The 15413-nt window shown below is 46.3% G+C and overlaps 1 protein-coding gene across 1 annotated transcript in view; it reads left to right on the forward strand.

Moving 5' to 3' along the window:
- The window catches only part of cobl (cordon-bleu WH2 repeat protein), a 52597-nt gene that overhangs the window by 28523 nt on the left and 8661 nt on the right, over positions 1 to 15413 (forward strand). The window contains exons 9-10 of the mRNA XM_080540865.1: positions 8513 to 8909; positions 13543 to 13704. Coding sequence (XP_080396991.1) covers positions 8513 to 8909; positions 13543 to 13704 — 559 coding nt within the window. The remainder of the gene's footprint in view (positions 1 to 8512; positions 8910 to 13542; positions 13705 to 15413) is intronic.

A 15413-nucleotide genomic window follows, 5' to 3' on the forward strand; every position in this document is an offset into this window, starting at 1 on the left:
ACTGTTGCTAACCGGAAAACACTGGTTAATAGTCAGAGCTATGGGACCGTGTATACTGAAAAATGTATGCACTTACTGATTAGATTCAACTTTATTGTCATCGCAGAGTACAAGTACAACCCAACGAAATGCAGTTTAGCATCCAACCAGAAGTGCAAATAGTGATATAAGGTCATGATAGAAATAGAACAAGAGGTAGAAAGGTAACTATGTAATATACAGTATGTGCAGAGGTAGTATTGTAAACATCAGTATAGTTGAGAGGTATATACAGTTATGCGCTATATACAGTTATGAGATATGTAGTAGCTAGTAGTGAGGTAGTTTATGTACAGTATCTAATGAATGAATGAATGAATGAATGAATGAATGAATGGTCTTTATTGTCATTGCTATAGTACAGGTACCAAACAACGAAATTTAGGAGGGGTGGCTCCCCTGGTGCTAGGAAAGAAAAAAGAAACTAAAAAAACAAGAAGGGAAGGAGCTGGTTTACATAAATAAAGGCTATGTACACTATCCACTATACTATACTGTACAGATAGACGACTAGGGTTGTCATATTGCACATAGTGTTATTGCACATTCATTTAAAGTGTCGCAGTTTGCAGGCTTGAAATGTACATATTTGTGCCTCAGCACTACACCTGATTTTTTCAGTCCAGCAGCTGCCATCAATCCGTCCAGACTGTCCAGGGCCCAGAACCTAGGTCTTTTCTGTGTTCAGGGCCTGGATGGCCCTGGGGTAGTCTGTTTGTCCTTGTGGCCATGGTCCTGTACCGCCTTTTCGAGGGCAGCCGGGCAAAGTGTTCGTACCCAGGGTGGGTTGGGTCTCTGGAGATCTTGGAGGCCTTCCTGAGACAGCGTGTGTTGTACAGCTCTTCCAGAGAGGGGAGGGGGGCGCCGGTGATCTTCTGGGCTGTTCTCACGACTCTCTGTAGCGCATTTCTCTCCGCGGTTGTGCAGCTGGAGAACCAGAAGTATAAAAGAAGCTATGTCAGGAGACATGTGCAACGTGAAATATACAGTGTTTTACTGCAGTGTAAGTCGCTTTGGATAGAAGCATCAGCTAAATACCGTATATATATATATATATATATAATATTATTATAGAATGGTTCCAAATACCTGACTCAGTGCCTGCCCCCCCTCGTGTACTTCTCACTCTGTCACCTGATCGTGATTTGACGCGTGTATACATGTCGTGGCTCCCTCGTTCACCTCTCTGTTGTGATATCCCGGGGCGTTACACAGAGAGAGAGAGAGAGAGAGAGAGAGAGAGAGAGAGAGAGAGAGAGAGAGAGAGACGCTCTGTTCAGAAACATGACACTCAGGACACCTTTATCATTGGGGTTGACTTGATAAGCGCGCGGCGGCGTCTACACGGCGAGCAGCAGATGAGTCAGGGCGGACGTGTTTTGGAGAAGACCGCGTGTCGAGGCGCGTCGTGACGCCTACAGTCACAGTGACGGCGGCCTCGTGTGACCGGCGGGGGAGGAGGAGGTAGGTTCATCCTTCAGATGAGGACAGCTGCCCTGCCCTGAGGGGCTCGACTCTCTTATTTTTGGGCCTCCCTTTCTTGGAGCTGAGCTCTTTAAAGGGTTCGGTTAATGACGAGAGTACGATTGACCATTGTTGATAGAGCTTTGTCGTTGTGGCATATTCCAGCAGGCCTGGTTTACGGGGTAAGAACGAACAGCTACTATGCGCTCCGGGTTTAGACACAGTTTGATGCGACACCAAAAACAGAGCGCGAGTGACATGAAACGTAAGCGTGTGTAATGCTTTGAACCTAAACACGCTCTGTTGGCAGCCATGGAAGAATTTGGCTTTTTTCTCAACAAACCTCTGGTTACCTAGTGTGACCAGCTCTTTGTGTGTGTAGGTACAGCATCTGTAGGCCTACTCCTGGAAAAACTCTCACTTCAGAGCTCTGACAATGGAGTCATTGGCCTACCTGTACATTATGTATTGGGGTTATATAAAAGGTCATGTGTAAAAATGTCCTTTGTCATAACGTGTAGAGTAGTTCTGCACTTTCGTCTGTGTCAGTGTCCACCTGCGGACGCCTCGTTTCACCATGCAGGAGAGGGAAACATCAGGGCTCAGGCTGATGCATTCCTGCGTCGGATGTATTTTGGTGCGCTGCAACATCAAATATGTATTAGCGGAGTGTCATATTTCCAGATGCAGTCAGGCAGGAAATCTGCTTGACAGGCTCTTTTCTGCCAGTGTTACTGTAGCTGTAGAAGGATGGAGCCCAGCCCCCGGGTGAGGGTTCAACAAAGGACTGAAGAGATTGAAAAAAGTCAACATTCAAGTTCCGATCAATTATTGAACAGTGTCTCTCATAATAAGGGGACCATAAATAAACCATGACTGCTGCGGAGAGAGGGGAGCTTGCCCGGGGCGGGAAGAGAGAGCGTAGTGATCGGTTTACAAGACAGACGAATTAGGTGTTCCTGGGCTTTTCTCGATCATAACCGGTCTTCGTTACTGCCGATTAAACGCTCAATAAACGTGTCCGTCGTAGACAAGTGCGTCATTCCTCCCCCCTCCCCGCAGCTCCTCTCCTCCCCTTTATTCACTTTTATTCTGCTTATGTCCTCTTTGTCTGCTCCGTCCCCTAGCCCTGCAGCAGGGCTCACAGTGATGTATCGACTCCTGGCTCTGCTTTCAGGGTGAACCTGCCAAGTCGGTCCCTGAGCAGCGTACTCTCTCCGTCCTGTCGGGGGAATAGCAGCGCTACTAAAGATCTGTCCGGGGTCTCCCCCTGCCTCGGCGGAGAGGCCAGCGTCCGGCCGTGATTGATCGAGATGAGCTAGCATTAGGCCCTCATAAAGCATTCCTCAGGGGTATATGTAAGATTCAGCCGCACGAGGAGTTTTGTCTTTCAAAGCCATCCGTCATTGACGTCTCTCGTAACAGCAGTATATTCCATCCTCCTTAATGCATGCGGTAGTCAGTTTAGTCTGTATCGCAAAGACGCAGGTTGTCTGTTAACAGTCTCAGTAGGAGATGGATTCTTCGTACGGGACGGAACGTCGTTCCTGCATTGATTCACGTTAGTTTCAGTCGTCGTCGTGACCCCTTGTTCAACTGAACTAGGTTGTGTCTTCTTGGGAAACCTCCGGCTCCACTTTGAGGAGCAGTTTTGGGAGTACTTCACGTTCTGTAATGTCACACATTTCACACAACCACGTCTGTGCGGTGCCCTTTGATGGGGCAGCTCGTGACGGGAGTCCTATGTTTGCCATCTCCCCTCAGTGACCATGTCTCTGTACTTCCAGTCCACTCGATGACAAACCTCCACTTATTTTAATGACAGTAATGCCTGCTATAAATACCATATCACACCAGACCAGTAACAGGTTGTTATGTTTTCCTCACGCCGAAACTCGCTACTGAATTTACGACTGGGCAACGCTGCGGATGTTTAAACGAGACACGAGTCTATGGGAGAGCGCGCTAAAAATAAACGGGAAAACAAGGAAGCGCAGCCCTACTGGGAGGCGTGTGTGTGTGCAGAGGCAGGTTGTTTACAGGGAGGACATCTCTCCATCACACTCCTCTCTCCTTACCAAGAAAACATTGTGTTCTCAGGAACAAAGGAAGAGGCCCCCGCTGCCAAACAAACAGCCCTCTGAAACTGCGTAGGGTCTACTGAGTGTGTGTGTGTGTGTGTGTGTGTGTGTGTGTGTGTGTGTGTGTGTGTGTGCGTGCGTGCGTGCGTGCGTGTGTGTGTGTGTGTGAGTGTGTGTGTGAGTGTGTGTGTGTTTTAAATACATGGTATGAATGTACATTGTACGTGTATGATATACAGTATACTCTCATTTTGTTGTGGTGGATAACAGTTCAACAGAGGTCAACCACAGAACTCTTTTGTTTTTCTCCAACTGAGTTAGCCTCAGCACACATACTGCGTCTCAACATACTGATGGATCTGCATCCCGGCATTCTCTCTCTCTCTCTCTTGGAAAATATTTGGTTTTGTAGTTTTTTAAAATGTATTTGAACCTTAGTCCATTACCTAATGTGCACATCATAGTATATATTTAATTGGAATCACACTATCATTGTAATGATTTATAGAGAATGCCTTGTGTTGAAAGAAGGACTCAAAACATTGTGATGGTACTTTGTATGTGTGGAAATTCATCTCTCCTCTGCAGTCACAGTAACCTTACCACTACCACTGATTCTAGATTTGACTTTTGACTCATATTCACTACAACTGGCACAGTGTTCAGTTCATCCATGATCAGGTAGTTCATCATGATCAGGTAGTTCATCCATATTCACAGACAAAACCTCCTACTACTCTAGTCTACATAGTCAGTGTAGGACAGGTAGTTTTGCTTTGTGTGTGTGTGTGTGTGTGTGTGTGTGTGTGTGTTAGTGTGTCTGCGTTCTGTGTGTGTGTGTGTCTCTGTTCTGTGTGTGTGTGTGTGTGTGTGTGTGTGTGTGTCTCTGTTCTGTGTCTGTGTGTGTGTGTGTTTGCGCGCATGTGTGTGTTCGTGTGTGTGTTGCATGCGTGTGTGTGTGTGTGTGTGTGTGTCTCTGTTCTGTGTCTGTGTGTGTGTGTGTGTTTGCGCGCATGTGTGTGTTCGTGTGTGTGTTGCATGCGTGTGTGTGTGTGTGTGTGTGTGTGTGTGTGTGGTCCGACCCTAAAGAGTGAGTAAGTTGTGCCAGCTCCGGAGCCGTGTTCAGTGCTGCTTAGTAATTAAATAGCTGGAGCTTTGGCAGGGGACTACCTCAAATCCATTAGAGAGCCAGCATTCCTTCAAGATTAGGGGAAAAAACATATATAAATATTTTACTGAGTGATAGCATTGAGTGGGGAATCAGCGTATTTTGTGATTTGATGCAGTCTCTTAAGAGGAGCGAGATGCAGGAGAGGAGAAGGCTTGTGTAAGTGGCAGGCTAGACCGACTAGTCTGAGAGCAGCAGTTTGGGCATGGCTTACGGAAAATCACCCCAGGCTTGAAATCGCTATAAACGGAGCAACAAGCCATAACAAATGAATGTCAAATCCTTTTTTTGTATCTTAAAAGTAGGGGGGAATGTTCACACAATGTCCTCGCCCGAGAAGCGGAACTTGTTGTTTAAAAAAAAAAAAGGGGGGGGGGGGGATATAGTTTACTCTAATAACATTAAGCAATTGTCGGTTCGAGTCGTAAACACCAGGTACAATTCAATCAGGGAGCTCCTTGAACCGTTCATGCAACCCCGCCATTGTCCCTTCCCTTGTCTTCCCCTGGCATACCGTCGTATGTGGGGCAAAGTTGAAGCCGTAATGGATGACTGACTTGAGTATGAAGATGGATGTGTGTGTGTGACTGCTCCGCTGTGCAGTGAAACTCAACACTGCAGCCTAGTGCTGTGCCTCACACACACTGTAATTGGCCATTCTCTCTGTGCTCCGTGCTAGCCTGGTGTATTAGAGGGTTAACATACCATGTGAATTGATTGTGTCGCCCGGCGATGGATTACAGGTTATGGGGGTTAAGTGAGAGCAGTGTGCTGTGGGATTTAGCGGTGCGATGGGTCTGGGAACATAATATTACTGTACGCAGAAAAAATTAGACTGAAGCTTCCAATAGCGGATTTTTATAAGCTCTTGTCAATCAATCGCCCTCCTCATTATTCTCCTAGATTGGAGGCACCGCCAACAACAGAAACGTCAATTATACGAAGGCAAACTTTGGAGCGTGATGAACACTTATCACTATGACACGGGGCCCCTGGCATGGGCCGGACGCCCACCCAGGTCGCCTGTTATCCACCGCCGTGACTAATCATCAGTTGTTTTGACGGTAGTGATGGGACAGAGGGATTGTATCAGGTCACCCTTACTGCTCTAATGGGGGGACGCAAGAGGAAGCGGGGTCGGGGGGGAGGGGAGGGGGGCGGGGGGTCAAAATGTGTCAATGGAGATATCAATATGGGCACAGTAATAGCGGTGCAACTGTCCCTGCAGTTGGAGGTCAGAGGGCGTCACCATTTCAACAGTTGGGTGGAGGGGGACAGTACAGAACAGTACTTAGGGGGGCAAACGAGTGCCAAAACCAATAAGGATGCGTTGACCCAGTTACATTGTGCTCCAGCGCCACATACTCCGCTCCCCTTGAGTTCAATGTGTTTTTCACCTCTGTCCTACATTTGGCATGCGTGCAAACAACATACACACACACAGACACACACACACGAACAGTGATTTGGGCTGACGTAAACATATGCTCATCTGTTCGTCACGACTTCGCTTCGATCGTTGGTGTTTCATGCAGATGAGATGTTTTGACGAGTGCAAACAAGCACGTCCTTCCTTGCGCAGGTGTGAGGAGGTGAGACAGTCCAGGGGTGATGGGACACCCCCTCCCCAGACCCTCCTCAGGCGTCTTTAGATCCACGGAAGAAAAGTGTCTTTATTCTGTTCCCCTACACTTAACGCACAGTACAGTGCCAAGAAAAATATGATGAGTACCCCTGCAGTTTTCTGGGGGGATTTTGCATTGGAGTTTTTTTTGTTTTTGGGTTTTTTCCCGATCAATTCAGACAATGTTCCCAATACTTTGTGTAAGTGTAAATGTTGACAATAACAATAACAATAATAATTAAAAAAAATAAAAAGATGGCTGTGAATTAGTATGTGAACCCTTGAGTCAGGACTTGTTGAATGCTCCTTTGTGAGCAATTACTGCTCCGACTTTTCACAAGCCTCTACCAACATTGCACACCAGACTAGACAATATTCATCCTGTTTCCTTGGTGAATTGCCCAATCTTTATCTAGTTGGTTGGTGATTGTTGATGGACAGTAATCTTCTAGTATCTCCAAATGTTGGTTTATGGTTTATATCTTGGTTTATGTTTTAACTGTAAATGGGACACTCGCGCTCATTCAATCTCTTTGTGTTAAGCCATGGACTTGCTGCTTGTGTATTTGAAGTGTTCCCCGAGGTTTCTCTCTCAGTGGTTAACACCTTTCACCCCTTAGATTTTGTCGCTGCTTTGCTTTAGCCATTTCCCTCTCAATCCTGACCTCTTCAGTCCTGTGTGTGTGTGTGTGTGTGTGTGTGTGTGTGTGTGTGTGTGTGTGTGTGTGTGTGTGTGTGTGTGTGTGTGTGTGTGTGTGCGTGCGTGCGTGCGTGCGTGCGTGTGTGTGTGTGTGTGTGTTGACATGCATCCCCCTACCAGGACACTGCCATCATCCTTCTTGAAGTTAGGGTTGATGCTGACTGGGTGATGCACATTGTTAGATTTGCCTCTGATTTAAAGCTTTCAGAAGAAAATATGTTTAGTTTTTTTGGCAGTATCACTCAAATGATGTGTGGCAAACTCATTGCAGGAATGGGAAGAATTCTTATTTTTTTCAGTCATGGTTTAAATCTAGCTGCTGTCATATTATAGGCCAGTTTTGAGGAGTGACTGGGATGTTGTTTGACCAAAGAGCCACAGACCTCAAATATTAAGATGGGAGAAAGCTATCCATTAGTTTTAACATTTGAGGTCTGTGGCTCTTTCAAAGTCAGCATTGGTCTCACGGCAACACACCTACATGTTTATATTATTCTCCAGCTGTTCACCTGGGAGGAATGGCATGACCTAGTGTGCACTTTCCCCTTTTTAATGATAGACAGCCTTTCAGAAAGATTCGCATATATGAAGAAATAATGTGAAGCACTATTTTTGTCCACAGATGGAGACAGTCCAACTGTTCTGTAACTTGGTAGTTTAATTTGAGTGCTTTGTACTCATATTGGTTTGCCATTGCCAAGTGTTCACATACTTACTCACATTATAAGTGATCAGTTATTCATTTTTAACTATTTCTATACATGTTCTAACACCATTCTTGTTTCACTTTGAAACAGTGTGGAGTAGATTGTGTAGATCAGTTTAAAATAACACAATTAAACGCATTTACATTTTTCTACTGGATAGGGGTTCACATACATTTTTCTCAGCACGCAGTATATTAAAACAATTCAGTTACAGAGTGGATCACAGTACTGTAGTTTTCTTTGACTGATTCAATCTGACAGGCAAAGCCATACCGTATAATCCGCTGAAATGTTTGTGAACTGTCGGCAATCAAATAAAAAAATCACTTTGATCCAGGTTGGCATTTTCCAAGAAGGTAACAATGAGCCATATGAGCATCATATCATGAGTGTTCTTTTAGAACGTGTGTTCTATCTTTTATTGAATGTCAAGGGGCACAACGTGAGCAGCATCAAACATGTATGTAGGCCTATTCGGTTGTTAAGTCGTGATGTGTTTCCGGGTCCAAAGTTGGCTGAGGCGCTCTCTTCGAAATGCTTTTCCGAGGCTCAAAGACGCTGACAAATATGGGAAAAACGGGAAAGTGCTGTGTCCCTTCTTGTATGAATAGATCCCAGTCTAAAAAACGATTGAACTGTCATTCTACCGCTGTAGTACACTGGTACTTAACAACCGAATAGTGTTATACACAACTGTATTCACCTGTCTACTTCCTCTTTGTCTTTCAGGTGAGCCCTGGTTCCCCCAGATCAGACAGCCAGCTGAGGAAGAGGAAGGCTCCTGCACCCCCGCCTACCCCCACCTCCGTCACACCAGCCCCCGACACCCCGGACAGCACAGACGCTCCTGACACCCCCATCGCCAGCTCTCCGGCCCCCAGCACCACTGATCCCAGCCTCCCCGGCGCTGAGGACTCTGGCTCTGAGCTCAGCCACAGCACCGAGGACTCGGCCGGCTCCGTCTGCAGCAGCAGCAGCAGCAGTGTGGTCGCCACCACCGCCCCCTCCGCCCCCAGCAGCACGGCAGGGGAGGCAGAGGCTGCTGGGAGCACCACGTCCGAGGACACGGAGTCCGCCCTCGACCTGAAGCTGGAGGAGATGGAGAACAACCGACACAGCGCCATAGGTACTGTCACCTGTCACTATCAGTAGTATCCATAGGTACTGTCACGTGTCACTATCAGTAGTATCCATAGGTACTGTCACGTGTCACTATCAGTAGTATCCATAGGTACTGTCACGTGTCACTATCAGTAGTATCCATAGGTACTGTCACGTGTCACTATCAGTAGTATCCATAGGTACTGTAATGTGTCACTATCAGTAGAATCCATAGGTACTGTAATGTGTCACTATCAGTAGTATCCATAGGTACTGTCACGTGTCACTATCAGTAGTATCCATAGGTACTGTCACGTGTCACTATCAGTACGTAGTATCCATAGGTACTGTCACGTGTCACTATCAGTAGTATCCATAGGTACTGTAATGTGTCACACTATCAGTAGTATCCATAGGTACTGTAATGTGTCACTATCAGTAGTATCCATAGGTACTGTCACATGTCACTATCAGTAGTATCCATAGGTACTGTAATGTGTCACTATTAGTAGTATCCATAGCTGTATCATTTGTGTTCATGTCCATGTTTGAATCCGGAGGCAAGCCTATGCTATTTCCCCTTTTCGCTTTTTACCTTTCGATAGCCCCGTTATGTGACGAAAGTTGTTCATTTGACTGTGTGCTGTGGTTCAAATCCGCCATTCACCGTTTCATTCCAGATTCATCACTGAAAGCGTGAATGTTCTCTTCCCCCCACTGAGAGAAAATGGAAACGTTTGCCGCCCCATATATTTCTAAAAAGAACAAAAGGTTACCTGTAAATCGCTGGCCCCAAAGTCCTGAACCTTCTGAGCAGCGAGTGAGTGTGTTTCCCTCTGGCCGGAGCGCAGGTCGGCATTCACATGCCCTGACTCTCTCTGTCCTCATCACAGCAGCCTTAACACAACAGGCTCCCCTGAGAGCCTGAGCGGGGTCTAGCACTAGTGATGATACCCGCGTTGGACTGTTAGCCTAGCTGGTATGGACCACAACACAGCGTAAGCTAAAGAAAGTCTTTGGGCTGCTAGTACTAACAGCCTGCAGGGGAGCCTCTCTGCAGCACTGCAGTCCCTAATTGCATACCTTGCAATTTTGTAAAGTCATTCCTCAGAAGAACCAGGTGAAATAGCAAGGCCCCCTCTGAGCGTATCCAGTGTGTCACACCAGTATGGCAGACTGAACAAACACAACCCAGAGGCCTTGTGAAGGCCGGGGCCTCCCTGGGCCCCCCTGGCCCCCCCTAGCCCACAGATCACCTGTCAGACCCCCGCGCTGCTGCCTCACTCTCACTCCCCTGAACCTCAACCCCAATCAGAAGAGGATTGTGTGGAGTTAGAAGATTGTGTGTGTGTGTGTGTGTGTGTGTGTGTGTGTGTGCGTGTGTGCGTGTGTGTGTGCGTGTGTGTGTGTGTGTGTGTGTGTGCGTGCGTGTGTGTGTGTGTGTCTGGAGGCTGGGCCCTTCTCGTCAAACATTTCGAGGTTTTTTTTGCAGGGTGAAAGGAGTTGACACCCTCGGGTGAGAATTAGTAATTTTCTACCCCTACAGGTTGAAGCCCATCCTCAGTAGAAGTTCCTCTTCTGACAACAGTCTGCTTTTGTGGGTCAGATAATCACAGTAAAAAGGAGATTATTACCCAATAATCTCTTACCAAGCCTTTTTTTGGGGGGGGGCTTTTGCTCCATCCATTATGAGAGAATTCTTTGGGAGTGGAGTTAGGTTAGCCTAGGCTAGTTAGGTTAGCCTAGGTAGGTTAGGTTAGCCTAGGTAGGTTAGGTTAGCCTAGGCTAGTTAGGTTAGCCTGGTTAGGTTAGGTTAGCCTAGGCTAGTTAGGTTAGCCTAGGCTAGTTAGGTTAGCCTAGGCTAGTTAGGTTAGCCTAGCCTGGTTAGGTTAGCCTAGGCACCCAGACGTTGGTAGTGCAGAATAATATCAATCGAGCATGATCCTGAGAAAGGTGATTCCACTATCCGTATTTCACATTGTCCCCCCATTGATATAGATAATGTCAGTGCTTCACCCTACAGTAATCCACCCCACCCATCTAACCAGGGAAAGCTTCCACCAGAGCTGCATCGATTTCTTTACCCCTCAACATCGTTCTGGGACCGGGATGAAGTGGACACGATTTATTTCTCTGGGAGAGGATGAAAAAAGGCTGAGGGATGAAGTGGTTAGTGCAGTGGACACACTCTAGCAGACAGCAGAGGGGGGGGGGTGATTTACGACTGTGGGAGTGCCTCTGCTGCTCCCTAGACACTCTGCTGAACAAGGCTGCTTCTACTGCTGCTGGGGGAGACCTAGGCTGTACAACCACCAGGCAGAGGAACTAAAGCTACCCCAATACATTACGCAGTATATCTTGAACTGGAAGTTGCAGGCCAATATTTACCCACTGTCTTCCACATGTAAGATAGATAGCTTCTATTCAGATTGTATATGATAAGATAGAAGTCTACTTGGAATTGTAAGTAGTTCAAATGTCATTCATTGATGGGTTTGTATTAGATGGAAAATAGTTCCGTTATGATTTTATTGGCTATAAGAAATTAGTCATATTTCCCTTTGTGTGACATTAGAACCACACAGCTGATGACACTGTTAGTTCTGGGTCCAATATATTAATTAGTTACATGCTGCTGCTGAATCGATTCTTTTGATGTCTGACTTTCTATGTGGTTCCTCCCTTCTTAAAGCAGTGGGAATGAGATAAATCAATGTGTCATTGTTAATGAATGAGTAAAGAGAAGTTGAACTTTTGGTTGAACTATCGTCTAAAATTGTCCGAGACCACTAATGTATCATTTCTATGTAAAGCCACGGAGACAGACTATTGTATTGCATCATCAATTATGAACGATGCGCTATAGGGTTTTTTCAAATGCTAATAGGTAGACATAGTTAAAAACCCCCATGGTGTAAAAAAAATAAGCATTGTTTACGTTCTATAATGTATGTGAGAGCGGTTGTGGAGATCCTCTTGTAGCCCTGTTAGCAGGAGTGGCGCATACAAAGCCTGTCTCTTATCTTATCAGGCATCTCACGTGGTACAGTGCTCCTCTGTGCTCCTCTGAGCTCTCTCCTGAAAGAGATCTGGGCGTCTGCCGGCTCTGCTTCTCCTCTCTCACACCGTAGCGGAGAAAAACTGTTTCCTCAAAACTCTCAAATGTATATATATATATTTATTTATTTTTCTTTTGAGCCCTACTCGTTGTTTCGAGGTCTCTGTGACAGAGAGAAAGGCTGAAATGAAACCTTTCAACCCACTCAGCAGGGGCGTCTCAGACCATCACTGCAGCAGAGTGCATGTGCGTGTGTGTGTGTGTGTGTGTGTGTGTGTGTGTGTGTGTGTGTGTGTGTGCGTGTGTGTGTGTGTGCGTGTGTGTGTGTGTGTGTGTGTGTGTGTGTGTGTGTGCCCTAGAGGCAATATCAACAACGTTGTCCCTTTTTTCAACGACTGCAGTCCTCAGTGTTTCAAAATGATTCTTTTTTTCTTTTCTTTTTTTTTAATCCCTTCAGGTCGTCTGTCTATAAGCTTCTCCCAAGGCTTCTCTTACGGGCTGTGTTTTCTTATCATACGTCTTTGCCTTATCTGATGTGTGTGTTGACAATGGGGAATCTATCATCTTAATCTTGCTGTATTTAAGTCCCGTAGATACATCTTTCTATGGCGCTGTCATTCGCCGAGCCGTTCATCATCGAAGGGCCCCGGCTCTAGGCGTCACTCCCCCTCTCACACAGATCCATTCCATCACCTGCTGAGTAAGGGATGCACACTCTGACATATTACTCACATCGCTCAGACCCTTGTCATGACATCACCCTTTTACACCCACAGCCATTTGTCACCCAAAGGCGGCGGCGTTGTCAGCCTCAGAGTCTGGCCCTGTATACAGATGAAGCCTTGAAGTTGTTCTGACTTTACTGTTCAGCTTCGGTACACACAGTATGTGATCACCAACGGGAGACATAAAAAAACTAATCTCCAATAGGAAATTCAAGATGAGATGCTTTTTGAATAGCACAAAGCATTAGACATGGAGTTGTTGTTGTTGTTGTTGTTTGGGGAGGGGCAGGGTGAGATTGGATTGTCTACTGCTACGAAGTGATGATGGCATTTTGGCCAGTGGTGCCTGGAGCTTTGTGGAGGCCTCTTTACGCCCTCTCCTGCTCTGGCGTAGCTCTGATCTTATCTGGCCCTGCTCGCTGCCTAGATAAGCTTTTAAGGCTTTTACACAGGACTCTCTACAGTACGTGTCTGCTAAGTCACAACAGAAATAATACAACCAAATATTGGTATTGGATAGAAGAGAGAAAATGAAATACTCTCATCCATGTTATCACTGATATGCGATTGTATTCATATGTCCATGCAGGCCATTTTGTTGTTTGTTCATTGTTGTAATGTGTGTGTGTGTCGATGAACTGAAGCGAAAGTGATCCTGCATCGTTTTAGGTTTCGTTTCGCCTGCTCTCTGCAAAGTCAAGGTTGTGATTCATTTGTGGGATTTTTGTTTGTTTCAAGTGGCGATGAGGTTTCTCACTGCGTCACATGTTGTTGCTCAACAGAACTACTCATAACCCATGACTCATAACCCGTAACTCATAACCCTTTTGATCTCCCCTTCTAACTACCGTTGCCCAATGCATCCTTCTGTTTAGGTACTGATCGTCAAGTGCCACTCAAACCTCGCCGAACCCCGACACGGGAACCCCGACACCAGTTAGTCGTCCCCCCTCCCCCGTCGTCCCCTCCCCCTCCCTCAGCCCCAGATTCCCTGGATACGTCTCCAGAGAGCCACATGGAGGGGCCTCCTCCTCAGTGTAGGTCTCACAGACAGCCCACCTCCGCCACTCTGCAGCAGCTCTCCTTCTAACTCTTCCATCAACTCTTCGCCTTTTCCAGCAAAGTTTTTGTTTTTCTTTCTGAACTTCACAGTTGTTGAATGTTGAGATGTCTTTCTCTTAACTGGAGTGATGTGTGTGTGTGTGTGTGCGTGCGTCCGTGCGTGCGTGCATGCGTGTGTGTGTGTGTGCGTGTGCGTGCGTGCGTGCGTGTGTGTGTGTGCGTGTGTGCGTGTGTGTGTGTGTGTGTGTGTGTGTGTGCGTGCGTGCGTGTGTGTGTGTGTGTTACTGTGTTCCCTTCTTAATGTGTATTACTACTCATGTGGAAATTCTCTTCAAGCTTATCTCCTGCAGTCAGTTTGAACAGCGTGAGTGTGAGGGCACCTTTGTAGCAGACAGAGAGGCTGTCTGGGCTTGCTGGAACAGGTCAGGTCAGGTGTGGTGTGACGGCAGTGTTGATCAACATAAGAGACTTTTTTTCCCTCTCTTGATTTTCTCCCCAGCTGTCTGTAGGTGTTGAATTGTGTGTTTTCTACCGACAGGGATTTTGCTCCTTTTGTCTTGTAGTCTTTGGGCTCTAGGTCAAACCTCCTTTACCCTGTCTGTCGTATTCTCCTGTCATTCTCTCATGTCTTCCTCTCTCTCTGCCTCTCCCCTCCACAGTCTACTGCTGTGCCCCTGTCCGTCTACGTCCCAAGCGCAAGTGACAAGACTCCTCTGTGTCCAGCCCCTGGTCTGCCCTCCTCTCGCTGTTCCTCTACAGTGCTCATCTCCTCCTTCGCTTCTTCCATACCTCCATCTCCCCCATCTGGATCTCTACTCCTTTTCTACTTCTCCTCTCCTGTTTTTTCGGAGCTGACCCTTGAACTCTTGTCTCACTCTTCTACACTTTCAAATCCCCCTCTAACGTGAAATGTGTCGCCTAATTTTTTCTTTCTTTGTTGTTTAAGGTTGTTTTTATAAATGTCTGTATATAAGCCGTTTTGTATTTCAGCTTGATGTTAGTGGGCGTTGAGCAGAGAGGAAAGTGCTGGGCTGTAGCATGTGTGAGGGCTGAGGGGGACGGGATGTCCAAATGAGATAACCGTATAGATGTATTGAGTGTGGAATGATGGATGGGGACACTTAGAAAGAAGGGTATGAGGAAAGCCATATGATACTGTATCTACAAATCAATGATTTAATGGTATAGGTTCCTACGGTTGGTGTTTGGAAGGGTTAGAAACCAGAAACCTCTGCATGCTTCTGGTTTTCTCCATTAGGGAGTAGAGCAATCAATCAATGTCAGGTTTTATGTGGTGTTTCGCCCTTTTACAGTACATGTATATTAGATGAACTGTCTCCTGAGTGGCTAGGATCAGTGGTTTGGAGAAAAGCAGCTTCACTGCAACATTACGGATACAGTTTAAGGTAGAGAAAGATAGAAGGCACTTTTACTCTTGTTTACATTTGTTTTTAGCTTTGAAGCTTTAAATGTGAGGGGAAACTACCCTCTGTAGCAGTATTGACTAATGCAACCCTCTTAAGTGCCCTTGTCAATAGCAGCCTTCATATGGAAGTTTGTACCCACACAGATAGCACTTTGAATTACGTGCTAAATCGCTTTGGCCTCTAAGAATGGAAATTGATAGACCTACAGTATTATAATGTATCATTTGAAATTAAAGATTTTAAAGACCTTTTGGTGT

Source organism: Nansenia antarctica, assembly GCF_963989245.1.
Source record: "Nansenia antarctica genome assembly, chromosome: 10".
NCBI lineage: Eukaryota > Metazoa > Chordata > Actinopteri > Argentiniformes > Microstomatidae > Nansenia > Nansenia antarctica.